The sequence below is a fragment of the Danio aesculapii genome, chromosome 21 (assembly GCF_903798145.1).
Source record: "Danio aesculapii chromosome 21, fDanAes4.1, whole genome shotgun sequence".
Lineage (NCBI taxonomy): Eukaryota > Metazoa > Chordata > Actinopteri > Cypriniformes > Danionidae > Danio > Danio aesculapii.
The window spans coordinates 15,826,283-15,847,862 of record NC_079455.1 but is presented as its reverse complement, the minus strand read 5'-3'; the positions used below and the strand labels follow the sequence as shown (position 1 = coordinate 15,847,862).

At 32.5% G+C, this 21,580-nt stretch overlaps 1 protein-coding gene across 1 annotated transcript in view; it reads right to left on the bottom strand.

Annotated features, from left to right (window-relative positions):
• The window catches only part of tenm2b (teneurin transmembrane protein 2b), a 218,739-nt gene extending 201,772 nt beyond the window's left edge, over positions 1-16,967 (bottom strand). Inside the window, exons 1-2 of the mRNA XM_056446894.1 lie at positions 16,963-16,967; positions 16,876-16,877 (exon numbers count right to left, since the gene is read on the bottom strand). Of these exons, the coding sequence (XP_056302869.1) occupies positions 16,876-16,877; positions 16,963-16,967 (7 nt within the window). The remainder of the gene's footprint in view (positions 1-16,875; positions 16,878-16,962) is intronic.
• Between the last annotated feature and the right edge of the window lie 4,613 nt (positions 16,968-21,580).

The following is a 21,580-nucleotide window of genomic DNA, read 5'->3' as shown; positions in this document are numbered from 1 at the left end:
TTTGATGCATTTGAACAAAACAGATTTATTAATCGTATATATTTATTAAAATAATATTTTATTCATCAAACATCTTTAGAAATAGAAAGATAATATGTTTAAATCTATTTTTTATTCATTTTGAACAAAATTCTATATTCTATATTTCTAAATATTGCAAAATAAATTCCAAACTATAAAATTTAACAAAATTTTAGATGTGTTTTGTATTATATATATATATATATATATATATATATATATATATATATATATATATATATATATATATATATATATATATATATATATATATATATATATATACACTTGAAGTCAGAATTATACATAATAGTTTTAATAACTCATCTCTAATAACTGATTTATTTTATCTTTGCCATGATGACAGTCAATAATATTTGACTAGATATTTTTCAAGACACTTTTATACAGCTTAAAGTGACATTTAAAGGCTTAACTAGGTTAATTAGGTTAACTAGTCAGGTTAGGGTAATTAAGCAAGTTATTGTATAACGATGGTTTGTTCTGTAGACTATGGAAAAAAAATAGCTTAAAGAGGCTAATCGTTTTGACCTTAAAATGTTTTTACAAAATTAAAACTGCTTTTATTCTAGCCGAAATAAAACAAATAAAGTTTTCTCCAGAAGAAAAAAATATAATCAGACATACTGTGAAAATTTTCTTGCTCCATAATTATGACATCCTATTAATTTATGAATTTAAAAGATAGATTTGTGCGTGGTGTGTTTATTAAAATTATTCTGACCTGCTCTAACAATATATAAAATCATATATAAGAATAATAAAAGTAATAAGTGATCTAATCACATTATTGTTATCTGTATGTTTTATGGTTTAAAAAACCTACAACTGGATAAGCCGAGAGTTTAGGTTTAGTGAAACAACTGAAAATAACAATTAATCAGTATATTATAAAAGAGGATTTAAATATGTTATTAAATGATTCTTGATTGTAAATATATCTGACAAAATGCTATATGAATTGCTGTTGATTTCTGTAAATATATTAGTGGCTTTTTCTGCAAAATTTCTGCTAGATTATCGAGCATTACTCATTTTGCTGAAAAAAAAAAAAGAAATTTAGGCAAGATGTTCTAATGTACAGGGGAAAACAAAGCTATATTAAACGTTCGTTAAATTTGTCAGACTGTGTTCTTTTTAAATGCTTGAAAACCACTTTTAATATTTGACCCAAATGCATCTAATTATAGTTTTAATTATTCATTCATTCGTTTTCTTCCTCTTTTCCGGAGCCGGGTCGTAGGGCCAGCAGGAGCCAGTTTTAAACAATTTCAATTCTGTGCATCGATATCAGAACATGACAAGCAGCAATCTGAATCGATCAAACAATTCATGTAAAATAGTTTAAAGACAAAGTTACACTGTTTTACAATATAATTTTAAATCAGAGACACTATTAATATGCTGTAATGACACTTTTTCAATCTATGTAGGTTTATTTTATATTTGTTCTTTAACTACTTACAGCACAAACACATTTAAAAATATTTACTTTAATTCTTTTGTTTATGTTCATGAGACCCTTTTAGTAATATGGATTCAAAAAATGTATTACACCTGTAAATTCATGTGGGTAATATTATTTTTTTAAATATTACAGCAATGCAAAAACCAAGTACACAATAAGTGCATCAAATACTTATTTCAACGTTGTAACACAGTATTTAAACACATTAAATATCAATTGAGTCCATTCATTTTTCATTGGCATTTGCCGGTGCACTGAAAACTAATCATTCATTGGATTTGCTAATTGTTTTTAAGGTAAGTGGTGGCAAACAATTTATATAGACTCAATTTAAACAAACAAATGAAATGCAGTTATGTTCAACTTAATTTGTTTGTTTAAATTCAGTCCATATAAATTATTTGCCACCACTTCCCTTAAAAACAATTAGCAAATCCAATGAATCTTTTTTTCGATGTGAAATCAGTGCGAATGTACAGTATTATGCATGATATACTAAATATGAACAAAAATATGATCTGAAATATGTTAAATACTGTACATCACATTGCGTATTTGGTCTTCTAAAATATATAATTCAAGTTTTATATATATATAATAATAATAAATAATTAAAAACTTCCAGAAAACGAATGGTTAAAGCTAGGTACAGCAACATACTGTATATACAATGCAAAAAACCTCAAGGCACACAATAAAAGCATCAAATTATTACTTAAACATTGCCACACATCATCTAAAAACATTTAATATAATTATTTTCCATCGCCAGTGGAATCAGTGTGAATATACAGCATTATCAGTCTTCAAGCTAAAATATACTGCAGGATTTTTCTCAAAATAACACAACAAAGAAGAAAGCGCTTCAGATACGTGATCAAGCCATTAAGCGCATGCTGGGTTTGTGATTGGAAGCGAGACCAGCTGATATATTGTGGACGTTTGAGCGCCCCATGCCATCCACACCCGTGTGCAGTCAAAAGAGCAGCGGTGCCCGACCGGAGCTGTGTGCCATCGGCCTCTGCGTCTCACATCTACTAATTCAATCAATTCCCCTCTCTCTGTGTCAGTGACAGCATCCAAACACACACACACACACACACACACACACACACACACACACACACACACACACACACACACACACACACACACACACACACACACACACACACACACATACTGTATGCACTCAGTTTCCATTTTTTATGGAGCTTTCCTTAGACATTTTTATACTGTACAAACTGCATGTTCAGTCCCTGAAGCCAAAACACAAGCCTCGCAGAAAACTTACTATATTTTTGAAGACCCTTCTATAACCACACACACATTTACACTTTCCAAAGTCATAACGCTTTCTGTACTGACATAATCATATTTTCTATTCCCTTAGCCAAAGGATTTCAAACTGCAATCTTGGGACCCCCTATGGGGCTGCAATGGAATGCTAGGGGGTCCATGAGAAAAGCAGCATAAACAAATGTAAAAATAATATTAATAATAAATATAAAAGCGTGAATATAATTAGGGCTGCACAATATATTGTTTCAGCATCGATATAGCAATTTGCAATAGTCACATGGCAGAACATGCAACGTTGATTTTAATTATAAATGATCTTTTCATGTGTTTTTGAGGCCTGTGACTGTCTAAGGATTTTAAAAACATTTAGTAATAAAAAATTGTACAGTTTGAAACTTTTAATAATGGTTAATTTTATTTTATTTATACAGGAAAGACAATGCTGTATTATTTTACATTTAATTATTCAATTACTGCCACTGAATACTGTTAGACTCTTCAGAAAACAGTAAAACATTGTTTATTTCATTTGTATCTTTCTTTAGTGTGTTTATCTAAGCTTCTAGATCGTTTATTATATTTTATGCATGAATAACTGTCCTACAGAATCATCCAAATCAATCAAAAATCATAAATCCTTTCCAAATAGAGATATTCAAGTCATATGGTAAACATTTATGCATAATACAATTCAGTGCTCAGCATAAATGAGCAGACCCCCACACAAATCTGTCTTAAATTCATATTTTCTATAGGATGCTTTAAAATATTATATTTATGCATATACATTACTTTAGTCAGTACTAAGGCCAAATCTGGAGCTAATCTAACAAAATAACTTTCAATAACGGTTCAAACATTAGTAGCCCAAATTTATAGGTTATAGAACATAAAATTAAAAAATGTATAAATTTAAATAAATTTAAATAAAAATTTTCAAAAATAGCAAAAATCAAGAGAAACTAAAATATTTACAATTTTGTTGAAATGCAGCTTGTAATTTTTTTGCAATATTTTGCATGAATTTAAATGTATTATCTTTGCATTTCTAAAGATGTTTTATGACTAAAATATTACTTTAATAAATATTATATGTATATATATGTATGTTTTGTTAAAATGCACCAAAATATATTACCCATATTCACTGAGAAATGGATAACATTTTAATTTTACTCATGTATGCTGAGCACTGTATGCGCAATGGAAGCTTTTTCCAATATCATGCAGCCCTTATAAAAATAACCAATAAAACATTGTGAGACAAATAAATAAACACATAAGGGTAAAAATAAAAAATAAATAAACATTGGAATAAAATGCTTGAATATAAATAAATTAATGAATTAAAAACACATAGATATTTATCATGATTCAAATCATTACATCATCAAAAATCTATTTAGATAAACAAGTCAATAAAGATAGATTAAAATAAAAAAGATTAAGTCACATGAAAGCATTCTTTACCGTGTTAATTGCATTTTTAAAGAAACAGAAGCAGTGAAAAGCAAGAGTGAGCATTGTGATAAATCACACTTGACAATGATTCCTGATGAAAATGTTTGCGCTCGCACAAATACATGTCTAGTCCTACTGAGATTCAGATTTCACATCCTTCTTCAGATGAGTGCACAAGAAAGAGAAAATCCGCACTGACACTTTATTGTCCACCATCAAAGGTGGCAAAACGGGAGAGAACGCAGTCAGACTGGAGGAAAAAGAGTGACAAATCACACCGTAACAAGCGCAATTTATCACTCAGCACACTCGCCCTTTCTCCTTTATCTGCCGTGTACACAGAGCAGACACCTGTGGCACACACACATACACACACATTCACACATGGCGTCTTTCACTGTCCTCTGCAAGTGTACTGCAATGTACACTACATGACTGAAACCCATGTCAGAAATTAAAATAGCTGCACAATTCTACAAAAAAATAATATAATAATAAAAATAATAATACTGATTATAATGGCATTAGTTACAAAAAATCACACTGTGATGAAAGACAAAAAAGATGTAACATTTAAGTTATCAGCAATAAAAAAAGCAGAATGAGATAAAAAAACAGAATGAGATAAAAAAAACAGAATGAGATTAAAAAAACAGAATGAGATAAAAAACAGAATGAGATTAAAAAACAGAATGACATAAAAAAACAGAATGAGATAAAAAACCAGAATGAGATAAAAAACAGAATGAGATTAAAAAACAGAATGAGATAAAAAACAGAATGAGATAAAAAAAGAATGAGATAAAAAAACAAAATGAGATAAAAAAACAGAATGCAAAAAAAAAAAAACAGAATGAGATAAAAAAAACTGAATGAGATAAAAAAACCAAATGAGATAAAAAACAGAATGAGATATAAAAAACAGAATGAGATAAAAAACTGAATGAGATAAAAAAAACAGAATGAGATAAAAAAAACTGAATGAGATAAAAAACAGAATGAGATAAAAAAACAGAATGAGATAAAAAACAGAATGAGATAAAAAAACAAAATGAGATAAAAAACAGAATGATAAAAAAAACTGAATGAGATAAAAAAAACAGAATGAGATAAAAAAACTGAATGAGATAAAAAAAACAGAATGAGATAAAAAAAAACAGAATGAGATAAAAAAACTGAATAAGATAAAAAACAGGATGAGATAAAAAACAGGATGAGATAAAAAACAGAATAAGATAAAAAACAGGATGAGATAAAAAACAGAATAAGATAAAAAACAGGATGAGATAAAAAACAGAATGAGATTAAAAACAGGATGAGATAAAAAACAGAATAAGATAAAAAACAGAATGAGATAAAAAAAACTGAATGAGATAAAAAAAACTGAATGAGATAAAAAAACTGAATGAGATAAAAAAACTGAATGAGATAAAAAAACAGAATGAAATAAAAAACAGAATGAGATTAAAAAACAGAATGAGATAAAAAACAGAATGAGATAAAAAAAGAATGAGATAAAAAAACAAAATGAGATAAAAAAACAGAATGCAAAAAAAAAAAACAGAATGAGATAAAAAAAACTGAATGAGATAAAAAAACCAAATGAGATAAAAAACAGAATGAGATATAAAAAACAGAATGAGATAAAAAACTGAATGAGATAAAAAAAACAGAATGAGATAAAAAAAACTGAATGAGATAAAAAACAGAATTAGATAAAAAAACAGAATGAGATAAAAAACAGAATGAGATAAAAAAACAAAATGAGATAAAAAACAGAATGATAAAAAAAACTGAATGAGATAAAAAAAACAGAATGAGATAAAAAAACTGAATGAGATAAAAAAAACAGAATGAGATAAAAAAACAGAATGAGATAAAAAAACTGAATAAGATAAAAAACAGGATGAGATAAAAAACAGGATGAGATAAAAAACAGAATAAGATAAAAAACAGGATGAGATAAAAAACAGAATAAGATAAAAAACAGGATGAGATAAAAAACAGAATGAGATTAAAAACAGGATGAGATAAAAAACAGAATAAGATAAAAAACAGAATGAGATAAAAAAAACAGAATGAGATAAAAAAACTGAATGAGATAAAAAAAACAGAATGAGATAAAAAAAAACAGAATGAGATAAAAAAACTGAATAAGATAAAAAACAGGATGAGATAAAAAACAGGATGAGATAAAAAACAGAATAAGATAAAAAACAGGATGAGATAAAAAACAGAATAAGATAAAAAACAGGATGAGATAAAAAACAGAATGAGATTAAAAACAGGATGAGATAAAAAACAGAATAAGATAAAAAACAGAATGAGATAAAAAAAACTGAATGAGATAAAAAAAACTGAATGAGATAAAAAAACTGAATGAGATAAAAAAAACTGAATGAGATAAAAAAACAGAATGAAATAAAAAACTGAATGAGATAAAAAAACAGAATGAGATAATATATATATATATATATATATATATATATATATATATATATATATATATATATATATATATATATATATATATATATATATAGAAAATCTGAATATCCAAATAATAAATCAAACACAAATTACAATGTTATTTATTATAAACAGCTTATGTTTGGTGTATAAACATCAAGTTAACCAAGCTTAAACAAACATTTTCTTAACAGTAGAGCTACCAAATGCTATATGATGAACATTTTTATGGAAAAAAGCTTTGCACTTCACTCAGGTGTCAGTTTCACATAAATATTCATCATTGTTTGTTCGGTCAAAGGGCACAGATTGTAGAAAATACCATTTAAGTTGTGCAGTATAACTCTGTAAGTTTGTTTGCCAGCAGGCTGCAAATGTCAATTTAACAATCATATATATTCAGTGTATACAAGATGCTATGGTGCAACCACATATTTTGTCATAAGAACAACTAAGCCAAAGGATTTTAAAACTGCAATCTCAGGACCACCTTTGGGGCTGCAATGGAATACTAGGGGGTTCATGAAAAAAGCAGGAAAAACCAAAGTACAAAATAATAATAATAATAAATGTAAAATGTGAATATAATCAGGGCTGCACATATTTTCACACACAGAAACAACTTGAAATAAACGAACATATTTTTGATCATAAAGAGTTAGACATCATTCAAAACTGTAACAATTTCGGTTTATTTGTGTACTCACAATAAAAATAAAAATAAAAATATTGTGTCATTTTAAAATTAAAGCATAAAACATACACTTTCTGCGCATGTCAGGATTTTGCCAAGTACGATGTGATCCTGGATTAACATCTATGCTTATTCTGGAACATCATTTTTGTACAAAAATGTAATCCATACCTATTCCCTACCCCTAAACCCAACCATAACTGTACATTATTCCCAAAATCAGAGCGAAATATTTGGATAACAATCATGCAGAAGTGCATAAACCTAACCGTAAACCCAAACTTAACATATCCCTTAATTCTGATTGACTGATTACAATGTTGCTCCAGAATCAACATCGATGTTAATCCAGGAACATGTCCTACTTGGTGAAATTAGGTTGGCACACTTTCTGCAGTCTTAGTTTCTTTAAACTTGAGCATGTATCACAAAAATGAAAGGATGTGTTGAGGCACAAGGAAACAGGGGAGGATATCAAATGATCCTGAAGAGTCAATCGTGGATTAAAAGCATTTTCAATAATCTATGAACTGAAATCTAGTTTAATCTTCCAACTAAAACCGAATCTGCAACATTTTCACTCAGTTTTGAAGTGTCAAAAACACCAGATTAGTGTGAATGCCAGGTGCAAATGAAGGAAAAGTTGTGCACTTTAAAATAAATTCATAATGCTGCACTGTAGCTTAAAGGGATAGTTAACTCAATGAAAGTTTCTTTTTTTCTGACGAACACCAGATATCAATAGAAAGTTGAAAACCTGTAATCACTGACTTCTACAGTACACTCAAAAAATACTTTGTTCAAACTATTCATTTAAAATGAGCTGAATCAACACACTTATTGCATTTTTTGGCAGACAACTTAATAGTTTTATGTTCAATCCAATTAAATTCATAACAACTATTAAGTTAAATTAATAGATTTGTGTTGAGACAACATGAAGGAACAGTATGAAACCCAGCATTTTTTACACAGTACAAAAACAAACAAATACTATCCATGTCAGTGATTACAAGCTTACAGCTTTCCTCAAAATATCTTCTTTTGTGTTCAACAGAATAAAAACTCAAACAGGTATAGTAAGAGTGAGCAAATTATGACATAATTTCCAATTTAGGGTGAACTGTCCCTTTAAGCTACACTGAAATAAAATGATGTCTGCAAAATTGTTGCAAACTATTTATATGTGTTGAATTTAAACACACAAATTAAATTTAGCAATGTTCAACTTAACTTGTTTCTTCAAATTTAGCCCAAACAAATTGTTTACAAGCACTTAACTTAAAAAAACAAATGTGTAAATCCAAGGAATCATATTTGAATATTTTTTTTTAGTGTTGCAGTTTTAATCTGCTCTGTCAGCTTTGTTCAGGGACTGATTTTCTTAGACTCTCTCATTTTCCTGATGCTTTTCCTCTCCTAAACTCCCTCTCTATCTTTTGTATTCCCACTTGATCTGCTGCATCTGCGTTCACAATGGGCTGGTCAGTGACATTTGTGAAGATTTATCATATCAGTGTCTAACACAGCAAACAAAGGCTAAGGAGAGCTGTAGACACAGAGGGGGGCAGAGAGAGAGTGCCGACCACAAAAAAATGGGTCAAATCATAAGTCACGCATCATCTAAGCGACACAAATTCGAGACTGCCGCACAATACAAATGATATTGGCAAAATAACCTTACAGAACATAATCAAAGCTTTCAAACTTCCAAAAATAACTACAACAATCCATTCATATCGACTGCAATATGATGAAATACAATGTTGCACTCTTGTTCGTAAGTTTAAGTAAAACAAACTCAAGAATCCCAACTACTCATCAGATTGTGTTTATTTGGTGTAATATGATGTAATCAGTCATATTTTGCTATTCACTTGAGGAAAATTTAAACAAATAAATCATAATCAATGTTTATATACTGTGTGTGTGTACATTAGTGCGTGCATGCATCTTTGCATGTGTGTGTGTGTGTATTCAAATATTCATTAGCAGCACAAATGTATAATCATGACAGGCCTATTTAGGGCTGGGCGATTTCACCTAAAATCAAAATCTTTAAAAATGTAAAATTCTCACTTGATCATGATTAATGAATGAATATTATATTTATTTATTTCATTTATTTATTCTATATTTTTACCCTCATAGTTCACAAATAGGTTTAGTACAGTAAATATGCTCACATATTACAAGTCAGAGATTTTTAAATGAAGGGTGCATTACTTGAGTTTAAAATAATTGAAGGAAACACACACTATCTACACTCAAAACAATATTTTTTTACTTGTTCAAACTACTTAATTAAAATGAGCTGAAACAACACAATTTAATTAAGTAGTTTGAACAAGTAAAAAAATATATTTTGTTTTGAGTGTAGATAGTGTTTGTTTCCTTCAGTTATTTTTGTATTGGAACAACATGAATGAATTGTGTGAAACCCTGCATTTTTTATAGTGTACACAGGGTTTCACACAATTCATTCATGTTTTTCCAACACAAATCGATTAAGTTAACACTTTTAACAAATTTATGTGGATTGAAATAAAAAAATATGTGATCCCAATGAAATCTCAAGAGTTGTGTTGTTTCAGCTCATTGTAATTAAGTAGTTTGGACAAGTAAAAATATATATTTTTAAGTGCACTATCTATGGTTATTTACGAATGTTGAACAACTGAAATTAAAACACACATTGCCTAAATCCAACAGTCACCTTTTTATGAAAAAGTGAAAATAAATAACTTGCACTTTTGCAAACAAAATCAATTATTTTTAATGTTTTTGATATTAAAAGTAGAAAATAAGCAACATCTCTTCTAAATAAAATAATTCTTGCTTATCCTGTAAATAATATTTTAAACAGTGCATTTCTTGCATCTTCTGTACACAAATATTTTAATGTAAATAATAATTTTATTGTAATGGAAAATATGCCGTCTGAAGGCATCTCTGGTGCAGCTTCCAATCATCTTCAGTGTAATCCTATCGTGCGACATGTAGGTACATTTTTTGAGAGGTGCGAGGGTATACGACCATGCAAAGGCTGCACCCGAACACACCCATGCACTTAAAGCAGAAATTTAAATCAGTCTTAACAGAGCGGCGTCTCGTGACCACATGCGGCAGGGAAAGTAATCGAAAAAATTTAGCTGAAAATATTTTTTGATTAATCCTCCAGCTCAAGGCCTACATAATTTGACTTTTGAGTTATATTTTGGGGTGTACATTCATCCTGGCTGTAAATAACCAGTGTAAATATTTAGGGTTATGTTCTGTTCTCTTAAATCATTTTGCAATGCAAAAATCTAAAATTGAGGTAAAACAATTAAAATCGTTATAATCATTATGATCATAACAAAAAATCATATCAACATTACAATGAGCAATATTTTTAAGCACCATTCCTAATGTGTTTTTTTAAGAATTGATGAAATTGTAATATTGGATGCTTGTCTGTAAAAGACACAAAAAAACAACGCTTGCAGTTTGTTCAAACTACTATTTAAATTGAGCTGAATTATTACGCAGCACGGTAGCTCAGTGGTTGGCACTGCTGCCTCACAGCAAGAAGGTCACTAGTTCGAGTCCCGGCTGGGTCAGTTGGTGTTTTTGTGTGGAGTTTGCGTGTTCTCCCCGTGTTTGCTTGGGTTTCTTCCGGGTGCTCTGGTTTCCCCCACAGTCCAAAGACATGTATGGGTGTTTCCCAGTACTGGGTTGCGGACGGAAGGGCATCCACTGTGTAAAACATATGCCGGAATAGTTGGTGGTTCATTCAGCTGTGATGACCCCTGATAAATAAGGGACTAAGCCGATGGAAAATGAATGAATGAATGAACATAATTCCTTTTTTGGGACAACATAACATTCAATCCACTTAAATTAGTACAAACTAAAAAGTTAACTTAATTCCTTCATGTTGTCCCAACACAAATCAACAGCGTTGAAGCCTTTTTTACAGTGAATTTAGAAGAAAAAAAAAACAGCTTGTTGAGATTTTTCATAAACTCTGGAGAAAATAACTGTGAAATTAACAGTAGGGCCACGAAATTTGACTTTAATATTTTGGTAGCAGTGGTGCTTTAAGGGGAATTTGGAGACTGAACTTCTTGATGAGCGTTTAAGCCTGCTGTGCTTTAGAGCAGGACTCAGCATGGCAAAAGCTCACTCTCTCTCAATTCATTCCCTTTTAAAGCTCTGAGGCTACTGCTATCCCACCAAACCATAACCAACTCTTTTTTTGATAATGGATTCATCAAATGCTTAAAATGAAAATGTTTTGTAATTGTGTTAATATATGAATGCAGGCTAACTCAGGAGCTGCTCAGTTTAGGAATCTATTAACCACCTAAGAGGACAGAATGTAAATCTCCAGACCCCTCGCCTAATCCTGTCGTGAGGCTCAAAACACACACACTGGCACACACAGAGCTTAAATATTAACACAGAGCTCCAAAGGCCTATGGGTTGCTTTACACCGTGTCCTAAACATGATGTGATGTGACACCGCGACATGTGCTAAAAGGTTGTTTTTGAACAACCCAGACATGACGCAACATGCGATTAAAGGTTTCTTTTAGATGCGAAACAGAGTTTTTGAGCTAATCAGCCACAGCTGTGACTTGCAACATGCGATAGAGGATTCAGTAACGCTTTCTATTTGTGTATTGTCATAGCTGGAACAGCAACAAACAGGAACAAACTGGAACTGATTATGTGCTTTATTCATACTGAAAGCAACAATGGAAAATTTATATCAGACATAAATAAATGCACAAACGTTAGTCAAGAAGCAGTGCTCAGCATATACAGTTGAAGTCAGAATTATTAGCCCCCTGAATTATGAGACCCCCTGTTTATTTTTTTCCTCAATTTCTGTTTAACGGAGAGAAGATTATTTTTCAACACATTTCAAAACATAATAGTTTTAATAACTCATCCCTAATAACTGATTTATTTTATCTTTGCCATGATGACAGTAAATAATATTTGACTGGATATTTTTCAATACAGCCTAAAGTGACATTTAATGGCTTAACTAGGTTATTTAGGGTAACTAGGCAGGTTAGAGTAATTAGGCAAGTAATTGTATAACAATGGTTTGTTCTGTAGACTATCGAAAAAATATAGCTTAAAGGGGCTAATAATGTTGACCTTAAAATGGTGTTTAAAAAATAAAAACTGCTTTTATTCTAGCCGAAATAAAACAAATAAGACTTTCTACAGAAGAAAAAATATTATCGGACATACAGTGGAAATTTCCTTTCCCTGTTAAACATCATTTGGCAAATATTTAAAAAAGAAAAAAAAGCGAAGGGGGGCTAATAATTCTGACCTGAACTGTATATCTGTCTGTCATCGAGGCAATAGATACTGTATAAGCTAATATGTTACATGAAAAATACTATAGGAAATACTATAGTGTTTGGAAGCATACTATTGATAATTACTTAAATTAAACTGTCGTAGTAATTATATTGTTGCTGTGGTACGACACAACTGTAGTAATAAACAAATTATTTAATAGGCTTCAGTTCTCAACGCTATAATTATACACCATCGCAATACACCGACATAGTTTACACTAACGTTACAGTATTTACTACAGTTTATCAGTTTACTATTAACTAAGAGTTGTACACACTTTACACTTTACTCTGTGGTTGAAAAACATATTTATTATAAGAAATAAAATTAAATTTCTTATAGTGTAAATAATTGTAAAGCTCGATTTTAAAATTGTGTAGTTCATTCATTACTTTTTTCGTAGCTTTTGTCTTCCTCTGGTGAAAACTATGAATAAAAGACGGACAATTAAACGAAAAGCCTTCTTTTGCTTTCCATTTAATCTCACAAAGAAACAAATAAAACCTCTTATTAGAAAAATGTAAGATATTTTACACAAAACATATTTTTTAATTTATTGTAGCCAAAATAATCATTTCAAAATATGTAGTCCTACACATCACATCCAGTGAAAAACATGAGTAAAATATTAAAGTAAAGGCTTTCCATTTAAATTAATAAGCAATTAAATAGCATTAAATGTACTTCCACTAAAAATCTTCTTTTATGAACGAAAGGCGAAAATATTTGGAACATTTTTGTGACCATAATACTCAGAAAACTCAATGAACAGTCAGCTTTGAAAACAGTTATAAATACATCCCTAATTAATACATTTTTTTCTCATAAAATACTTAAGCAAAAGTCTTTTTTTTTTTGCTTTCCCCTGCTTTCTAGGCACATTTACTTAAAAAAGATTAATATATAACTGATATCTGATCTTCATCTCCCCATAGTAGCAACCAGAAATCTATCTAGAAGAATCAAAATTGGCCTTCGTGAGCACAGAGCACATGAAAAACTAATAGAATTAAAACACAAAAGCTAAATAAAGCGTCCTCTCGGGATCTCCAAAACTGACCACATGAATGTCAGCGGTATCAAAACACAGCGGCCAGCTGGAGAAGCACGCCGGCTCATTTTTGGGTAACCTCTTCAGAAGCGCAGTAGTTCCTATGGTGACTGGGCACCTGTGGTTTGCAGATAAAACGCAGAGAAATGGAGTGGGCCGCAGTCCGTTCCCTTGATAACACCTGTAAGTGATAAGTTCAAAGCGGCGCTGCTTCAGTTGTGCGTGTGGGTAATTATGGAGTCGTTAAACTCGAAGAACATCTAGGGAAAAAACGAAATGCTTATGCCAAAGACATGCAGGAGAAATATCAAGAGCCGCGCAGGTGTACTTAAAGATTTCTGCTTTTCTTTTTAGCTTGGTGGAAAGCAGGTGTGGGAAGCTACCTTTTCATCTCGCCGTCTGTCTCGACCCATCTGTGTATTTCCTCATCTCAGTCTGTTTGCTTACAGTGAGGCTCCATTTCAGTGTGGTGTGCTTTTCTCTCTAATAAATCTCAGCCTCCAACGTTAGCGGAGTGAGCGCTGCTGAAATGGCTCATTTGTGTGGTAACCTTAGCTTTATCAAACCCTTGGGGGCTTCACTGACTGATGCGCATTCATAAGCGGCATTATCAATATCTGTCAAATCCCATCGAGTCCTTGAATAGTCTAATGACTAAACTGAAATCAATCTGCAAACATTTATTTAACATTTTGGCATTTACAGTGCCTTCCATTACTTTTTGGTAAATGTGAGCAAAGAAGGAAAATGTCTCTTGTTTAAGATTTTGATCTTTTGCTCAAAATATTAACAGCAAAAAAATAAACCCTAGATTCTTGAGTTTGTTTTTGGCAAGACAGGCTTATTAGAAATATATTAATGAAACCAAAAAAAAAACATACTCCATCATGTCTTTGACTGCAGTTTAAATTCAACACTAGAGGGCAGTATGGCACTAGTATGTTCCTTTTCACATTAATGATATTAAACAGGCGGTATATTATCAACAAATTGCAGCTATTTTACCCCTTTTTCAAGATTTAAGATACATTTTTGTGTCTCCAAAAAGTGTCTAAAGGTTAAGCTCAAAATAATCAGACTATTTATTATATCTTTTAATATGGGGATTTTCAACTCTGAGCACACTTGTAGCTGTTTTTGTTGCCTGTGCCTTTAATGCAAATGAGCCAGTTCCTTACGCTCACCGTTCCCACGTACGTGTCAGAGTCATAGACTGTTTCTCAATATGCGTTCTTCAGCGGTCTTGCGTCTTCGAGTTCTCTTGTAACGTCATAATCAGCTACCAAAGTTCAGCTCCAATACTCAAGACCGCAAGAACATAGGACGCGTGAAACTTCCCGGATATAATCTTGATATCGAGGACGCACTTGAGCACCGATCTCGCTCTGGAAGTCCCACAAGTCATTGCGACTGGAGGTGGGAAGCGCAGCATTTTAAATAGGTTTATTATTAAAGTTCAGAGATATAACTTATTTACTTCAGGAGTTTCCCTAAATGAAACGGTGAAAGTAAACATTACCATGAACATCTTAATAAAGGAATAAACACATTAAGGGTGTTTGTTTGCTGAAATTTGTATTAAAATCTGTTTTATTTATACTGTGCAACGTATATTTATAATGTTTTTATGCAGAGTATATATTTTGAAAAGGGGAAAAACAATAAATTGCTGTATGAAAGCTGTAATGTTTAAATAATTTTCCATTTCAAACGCGTAAAGGTCATGTGACCATTAGGAAGAACGCAGCATCTCATTTCTCAGAGGACGCATTCTCTGCCCTCGCGGTCTCCCGAGTTCGTTCTTCCGAAGACACCTGGCAAGACCGGTCTCCACAAGAACGCAAGTCCGTTCTCTGCGTTCTTGGAATTAAGAAACAGCCCTAGAGATCTCTCGCTATTGCTCTGACGCATGTCTCTATTTCCTGCTGCATCTCATGTACCATAAACGGCACAGTGACATAAGAATGAGAAAGACTACAGTAAGAACTTATGGTTATTTGATGTATTTGTTGTGGAGTTAATTAAAGCCTTTCTGAAATGAGTCACACACAATGTTGTTATAAAGTTTGCTTGAACACGCACACGTTTAACTTTGCACTGTTTTTGCATGGCAAACGTGACAGGATACACGTTAATATCTAGTGCTGTATGGATTTCCATTATATTAATGTACAAAATAAACCTGATTTAACATCCACAAACTGGGAATGCAGCGTCTGCTTTCATAATTGTACTGACATGCGGCTGTGGTGTTGAATTACCTAGCAATTTTACTCTTTATTACAAACATATTTAAAAATGTTTTAAAATGATAACTTATTCTTGAAGTGCTGATGATCACAGAGAGCTGAACAGATCTTTTAATCCCAGTTGCTTTGCACAAGTTTTGTTTTGTGGATATGTTTACTTGTTACTATGGAAGCATGTTAATACACGGCTGTCAATCAATTCGGTGGGCTGGGAAAACCACTCTCCTACTTCAAGTTGCAGTGGGCCCTATTGGATCCTATTTTAACGTCCTTAACATTTTATTTAACTTATTGTGTTTATATTATTCCAGTATGACTGTGGACACATTATACTTACTCCAAACAGCTGTCCAAACAGCTTTCCAAAAGTTGATTTTCATCATAGGTGCCCTTTTAATGATTATTTTTGTGCAGCCTTTTGCACAACACCAAATAAATACAACACAACTATGGAAAGTGCCTATGGTTTGTAATCGAATATGCTTGCCTCAACTATCCATCCTCATACAACTTTTCCTCTATGGTCAATTTGCTTGGTACTGTAGCTCACTTTGTATGGTATTGGATGCAGAGCGCTTAGGTTCTAATCTGTTTAACCCCAGTTCCAGAAAAACATGTAAAATCATGGTAAAACTACATGTCTGCAATGCAATTTTCTCATATGTTCGCTTTTGAAAATACTATGGCCCACTCCCATTTCTATTTTTGTACCTCTACCCGTTCCCCTTGGCCCTTGAAACAGAGTATGAAGGGGAAGGGCCTCAAAATTTACCCCTAAGAAATGGGACAGCAGTACAACACCTGCACACCTGCAGCCCTGCTGCCGTTGTAGCTGGTGTATTCTGGGAAATTTTCTTACCCCATGGTTTCGAGTGTCGTCCTGAAAATTCTTGGTTTCAAGGGATATCTATCCCTTTCCCTTAGCCCTACGCCTTCAAGCTAAAGAGAATTGGGGCAGGGCTACGGGGTAGAATTGGGCTTGGGCCCATAAGTTGCACCATAGTTAACACTATAAACGCAGCCTAAGAACTTATTTTATATTCGCAAAAACTGTAGACAGTGCCCTCTAATATTTTTCATCAGAAACCTACAATGAAATGTAGAAGCAATGTATTTTGCAATGTTTTTTGCCAAAAAAATATAGATTGAGGCATTTTCAATGAGCTGCGGTGGTTTTTGAATCTTTCTTTTAATGTGTGTGTGTGTGTGTGTGCGTGTGTGTGTGTGTGTGTGTGTGTGTGTGTGTGTGCGTGTGTGTGTGCGTGCGCATGTGTGTGTGTTTTCCGGCAATGTCTGATTATAGTTTTGGAGATTTTTTTGTGCCCAAGCCCAAACTAACTTCTGCAATTCTCCAGTTGAAATTTCGGAAGATTTTTGGCCTCTCAAACCAACAGCCACAGTATTTGCTTTGTATTTATTTGTAAAAGAACAGACTGGATATGATTTCAGACATTGTGCAATACAGTATGTGGGACTCACCAAGCCATGTCTCTGAGTGTGCTTTGCTACTTGCGTGATCTAATGCACTCTAACAGGATGAGATAGTTGGCATTAATGTGATATGACACTGGTGTCACTGAGATTTGACCCTTTCTCTTTAAAGCCTCTGGGGACGGATTGTTGCATGGGAGGGGCTCGCTATTTTTGGGAAAAGCGCAACAGTTTGGGGCATACGGAATATGGCATTATGGCTACAGTTCAAAACTCAGAGAAGTGCCTATGGTGGCAGTATTTTAAGGCGCACTTCAGACTACACTACTGTTAAAGGGATAGATCACCCAAAAAGGAAACATTTCTGATAATTTACTCAATTTAGGTGATATTTTATCTTCAGTAAAACAGTAAATATCTTTAGCTGAAAACGTTGTCCTCTGCAATCCATATAACAGTTACCAACACTTTTAGATTCAAAAAACATACACATGCACATAATTACTACCCATGGCTAACATTACAATGAACAGCAAGCATTCTTTTGTTTTTAGTAGATGTCTAATAGAAATCTAATAGATGTCTAAACATAGTCGTCTTGGCTAAAACAAGGCTGAATTTGGGCTGTCAGTGGAAAAATAATAGACGTCTAAGAATAGCCCAAAACTAAACTAGTCTTCAAATGAACAGAAATGAATGACTAGGGATGTGACAAGATCTCGTATGACGAGATCTCGCGAGTTTAAATCGTGACAAGGTTTCTTGTCGAGGTGAAAAGTTGTCTCATGAGTTGTGATGCTATGATGAAGCATGAGGGTGAATTTAGCACTGAAGATTGGAGGCAGGATTTGATTTGAACTGCAAATTAAGTGCTTTGCACACACCTGGCAACCCAGGCTGGGCTCAGGAGCATCAAACAAAGGCTACAACCGCAGCCACACACATTAACCATGCTTCATATCCATGCTATAGAAAAGCACTTCAGATATGCTTAAAGTCACAATCGTCGTAAACACAAACAGAATTAAGACATAAGTGGAGTATTCCTATTTCAGTCACATTACTGAAGAGCTAAGTGCAGAGTAAAGACCATAATAAAACTATTACCATCAAGTAGGTATTTTAGCAGCATTTTGCGACAGGATAAGAAATACACACACAGCTGTTTGACACTATTCTCTGCACCTACTGGGTCAGTAAAAGACCACAGACACATTTCTAAATGAAATTTGCACACACACACACACACACAGTGAACTTCTGGAGACACGAGACACATGCCTTCATCATCACCGGATTACATTCATTACATTCAAATTACATAACAACAACTCAGAGCTCAGAGTTTGTAATGGGGATAAAAGTGATACAACATTCATTACAAGTTGATTTAAAAAAAAGCACTTAAATAGTCTCGTGTCTCGTCTTGTCTCGTGGAGTAAGTGTCTCGTCACACTCCTGATGACTACACATATAAAGTTTGTCTAATCTGTCTGTTTGACGACTAGTCTATTTTTGGCTATTCTTAAATATCTATCACTGACAGCCCGAGTTTAGCCTTGTTTTATCCAAGCTGTCTACGTTTAGATGTCTATTAGAAGTCTATTAAACACAAAATTGTTTGTCTCAACTAAACTAACTACCTGTTATCTACTGCCTAGGCAAAAAGTTCTTTCCACATACAATACACGAAACTATGTACTATGAGTGCCTTTTCGAATAATGGCTTAGTCACTAACTGACCTTCATTGTATGGATACTATAGGACAACAGCTACAGCTAAAAATCTTCTATAATGTTCTACTGATAAAAAAAAAACCTTGAAGGGCCTGACGGTGTGTAAATTATCAAGAAATTTTCGTTTTAGGGTGAACTATTGAGATTTTTTGTGGTTTTAAGGAAAAAAAAAACTGCATTTAATTACAATAAAGATGAAATAGTTTTGTTATTTTTTTCTTGAACGATTGTATTTAACAATTTACATCCGCCTATTTTTCACATTTAAAATAATTTAGTGATTCTACATATCTGATCAGCAAAATCTCAATTAAAAATAAATGTTAAGTTTTGAACATTTTAATACTGCCTTTAAATATGATCACCAAACACACACACACACGCACACGCACGCACACGCACACACACACACACACACACACACACACACACACACACACACACACACACACACACACACATATATATATATATACATATACAGTTATTATTATTATTATTATTATTATTATTATTATTATTATTATTATTATTATTATTATTATTGATGAAAAATCTTATCTGAATATCTTAAATTATTAAAACTTGATTAAAAAGTATGAAAGCTACATCCTACATAGAGTATCTATTACTAAAAGCACTAAATCAACACTGAAACAATGTAATTAAGACTAAAATATTAATGTTTCCAATTATTTCATTTAAAGTTTTAATTCATTCAATTCATTATTATGAAAAAAGTGAACTAGAGAATTAGTCAACTTTCAGAACATAAAATATTAAGTTGTGCTGCATTGATTAATGCCCAAATGTTCATTCACATAACTAAAAATGTGTTAAAATGACATTTCTAGCTAAATATTCCATCAACATTAGTCTGCACAAGATCTTTCAGAAATAATTTTAATATGTGGATACAAAAACAACAAAAAACAGTTGCTAATACTTGTGAAAAGCACATTCAATTTGAGGTCTGTGATTCAGGGTTTAATAAACAGCATGAAAATGGGCTTGTGCACGCTTTTTCACAAGTCATCTGAAAAACTGAATAAGGTAGTGGTTGTGGAAACACTTTTGAGATTATGTTCTAATTCCCTCTTTCCTCTGACAGTTCTGTTGGTTGATGTTCATTGTTGCACTTGCATTTAAGAGAAATGTACACCTGAAGCGAGGTCAGTCAGATTTTATACATGTCAAGCAGGCTGAGAACTGGAGCTTTGCACCCTTCCAATCTTTTGGTCAGAGTAGTTACAAACATCAAAGAACGATGAGTCATGAAGCTGTATAGCTTGTATAGAGCAACACAAACTGCCTCACAGCAGCTTTACAGAAAACCATTCCCCAATGCCTACAGTATACTGTAAGCATGTCAAAGCACAATGTGGGAAGACATATTTAGAAACAGTTGTAGCAGAAGGAGTCCATCCTCCTCTGGCAAAACACACATATATTATTAAATTGCATGGTATTTATGTCTTTAATGAATAAATTATTTAATACTGTATGTTATCAAGGTAATGTTTGCGCTGTAAAGGTACTGAATGATTTATAATGTAAGTAAATCCTATAAAATGGCAGTATTGAGAGTATTATCCTTCGCTGTCTCACTGGAATTGTCTGTTTCTGTCAGTTTATGTCGCTCCTTATGATCATTTATAGTCTTTGAAATCCATTTTTAAAATTACTTGTGAAATATTGTCTGTGAAACATGATAGGCTGGAATATATATAGTATATTTTAATAAAATTGTAAACTTACAACAACAGATAAATAAAATATACATTTTCACTCAAAGAGATAGTTCTGTCAGGTCTCAATTCTGTCCATAATTCCTCATTCTCATATTGTTCCAGTTCATCTTCAGAACAGAGATAAAGATATTTAGAGATCTTAAGAAATCTGAAAGCTCCGTTCTCCTCCATAGACAACAACGGTCCCGATTCATTCAACCGTTTCTGATCCTTGGTGCTAGTATAGAGTGTGCGTTTAGGAAAGTGTTGAGCTCTTTATGCGTGTCATCCTTGGTCGTGCTGTGGACGTGTTACCTCAGATGTGCCTGTGCTTTGTTTCAAACAGAGGAAGTCACACATAGGCATCCAGGGTATACATCAGTGTGCAGTGCTCTCATGAACATGTACCCTATACTGACACTGAAGGAACTGTTGAATAAAGACATTTTTTTGTTTTATGTGCACACAAAAGTATATTGAGTTTTTAAGAATATGGTCTGTTTTGCTGGATGTTGTTGTTGTTTTTTATCATTTTTCTACACTTTTAACAAGCTAGGACGAGATTGTGCTGTCTATAGA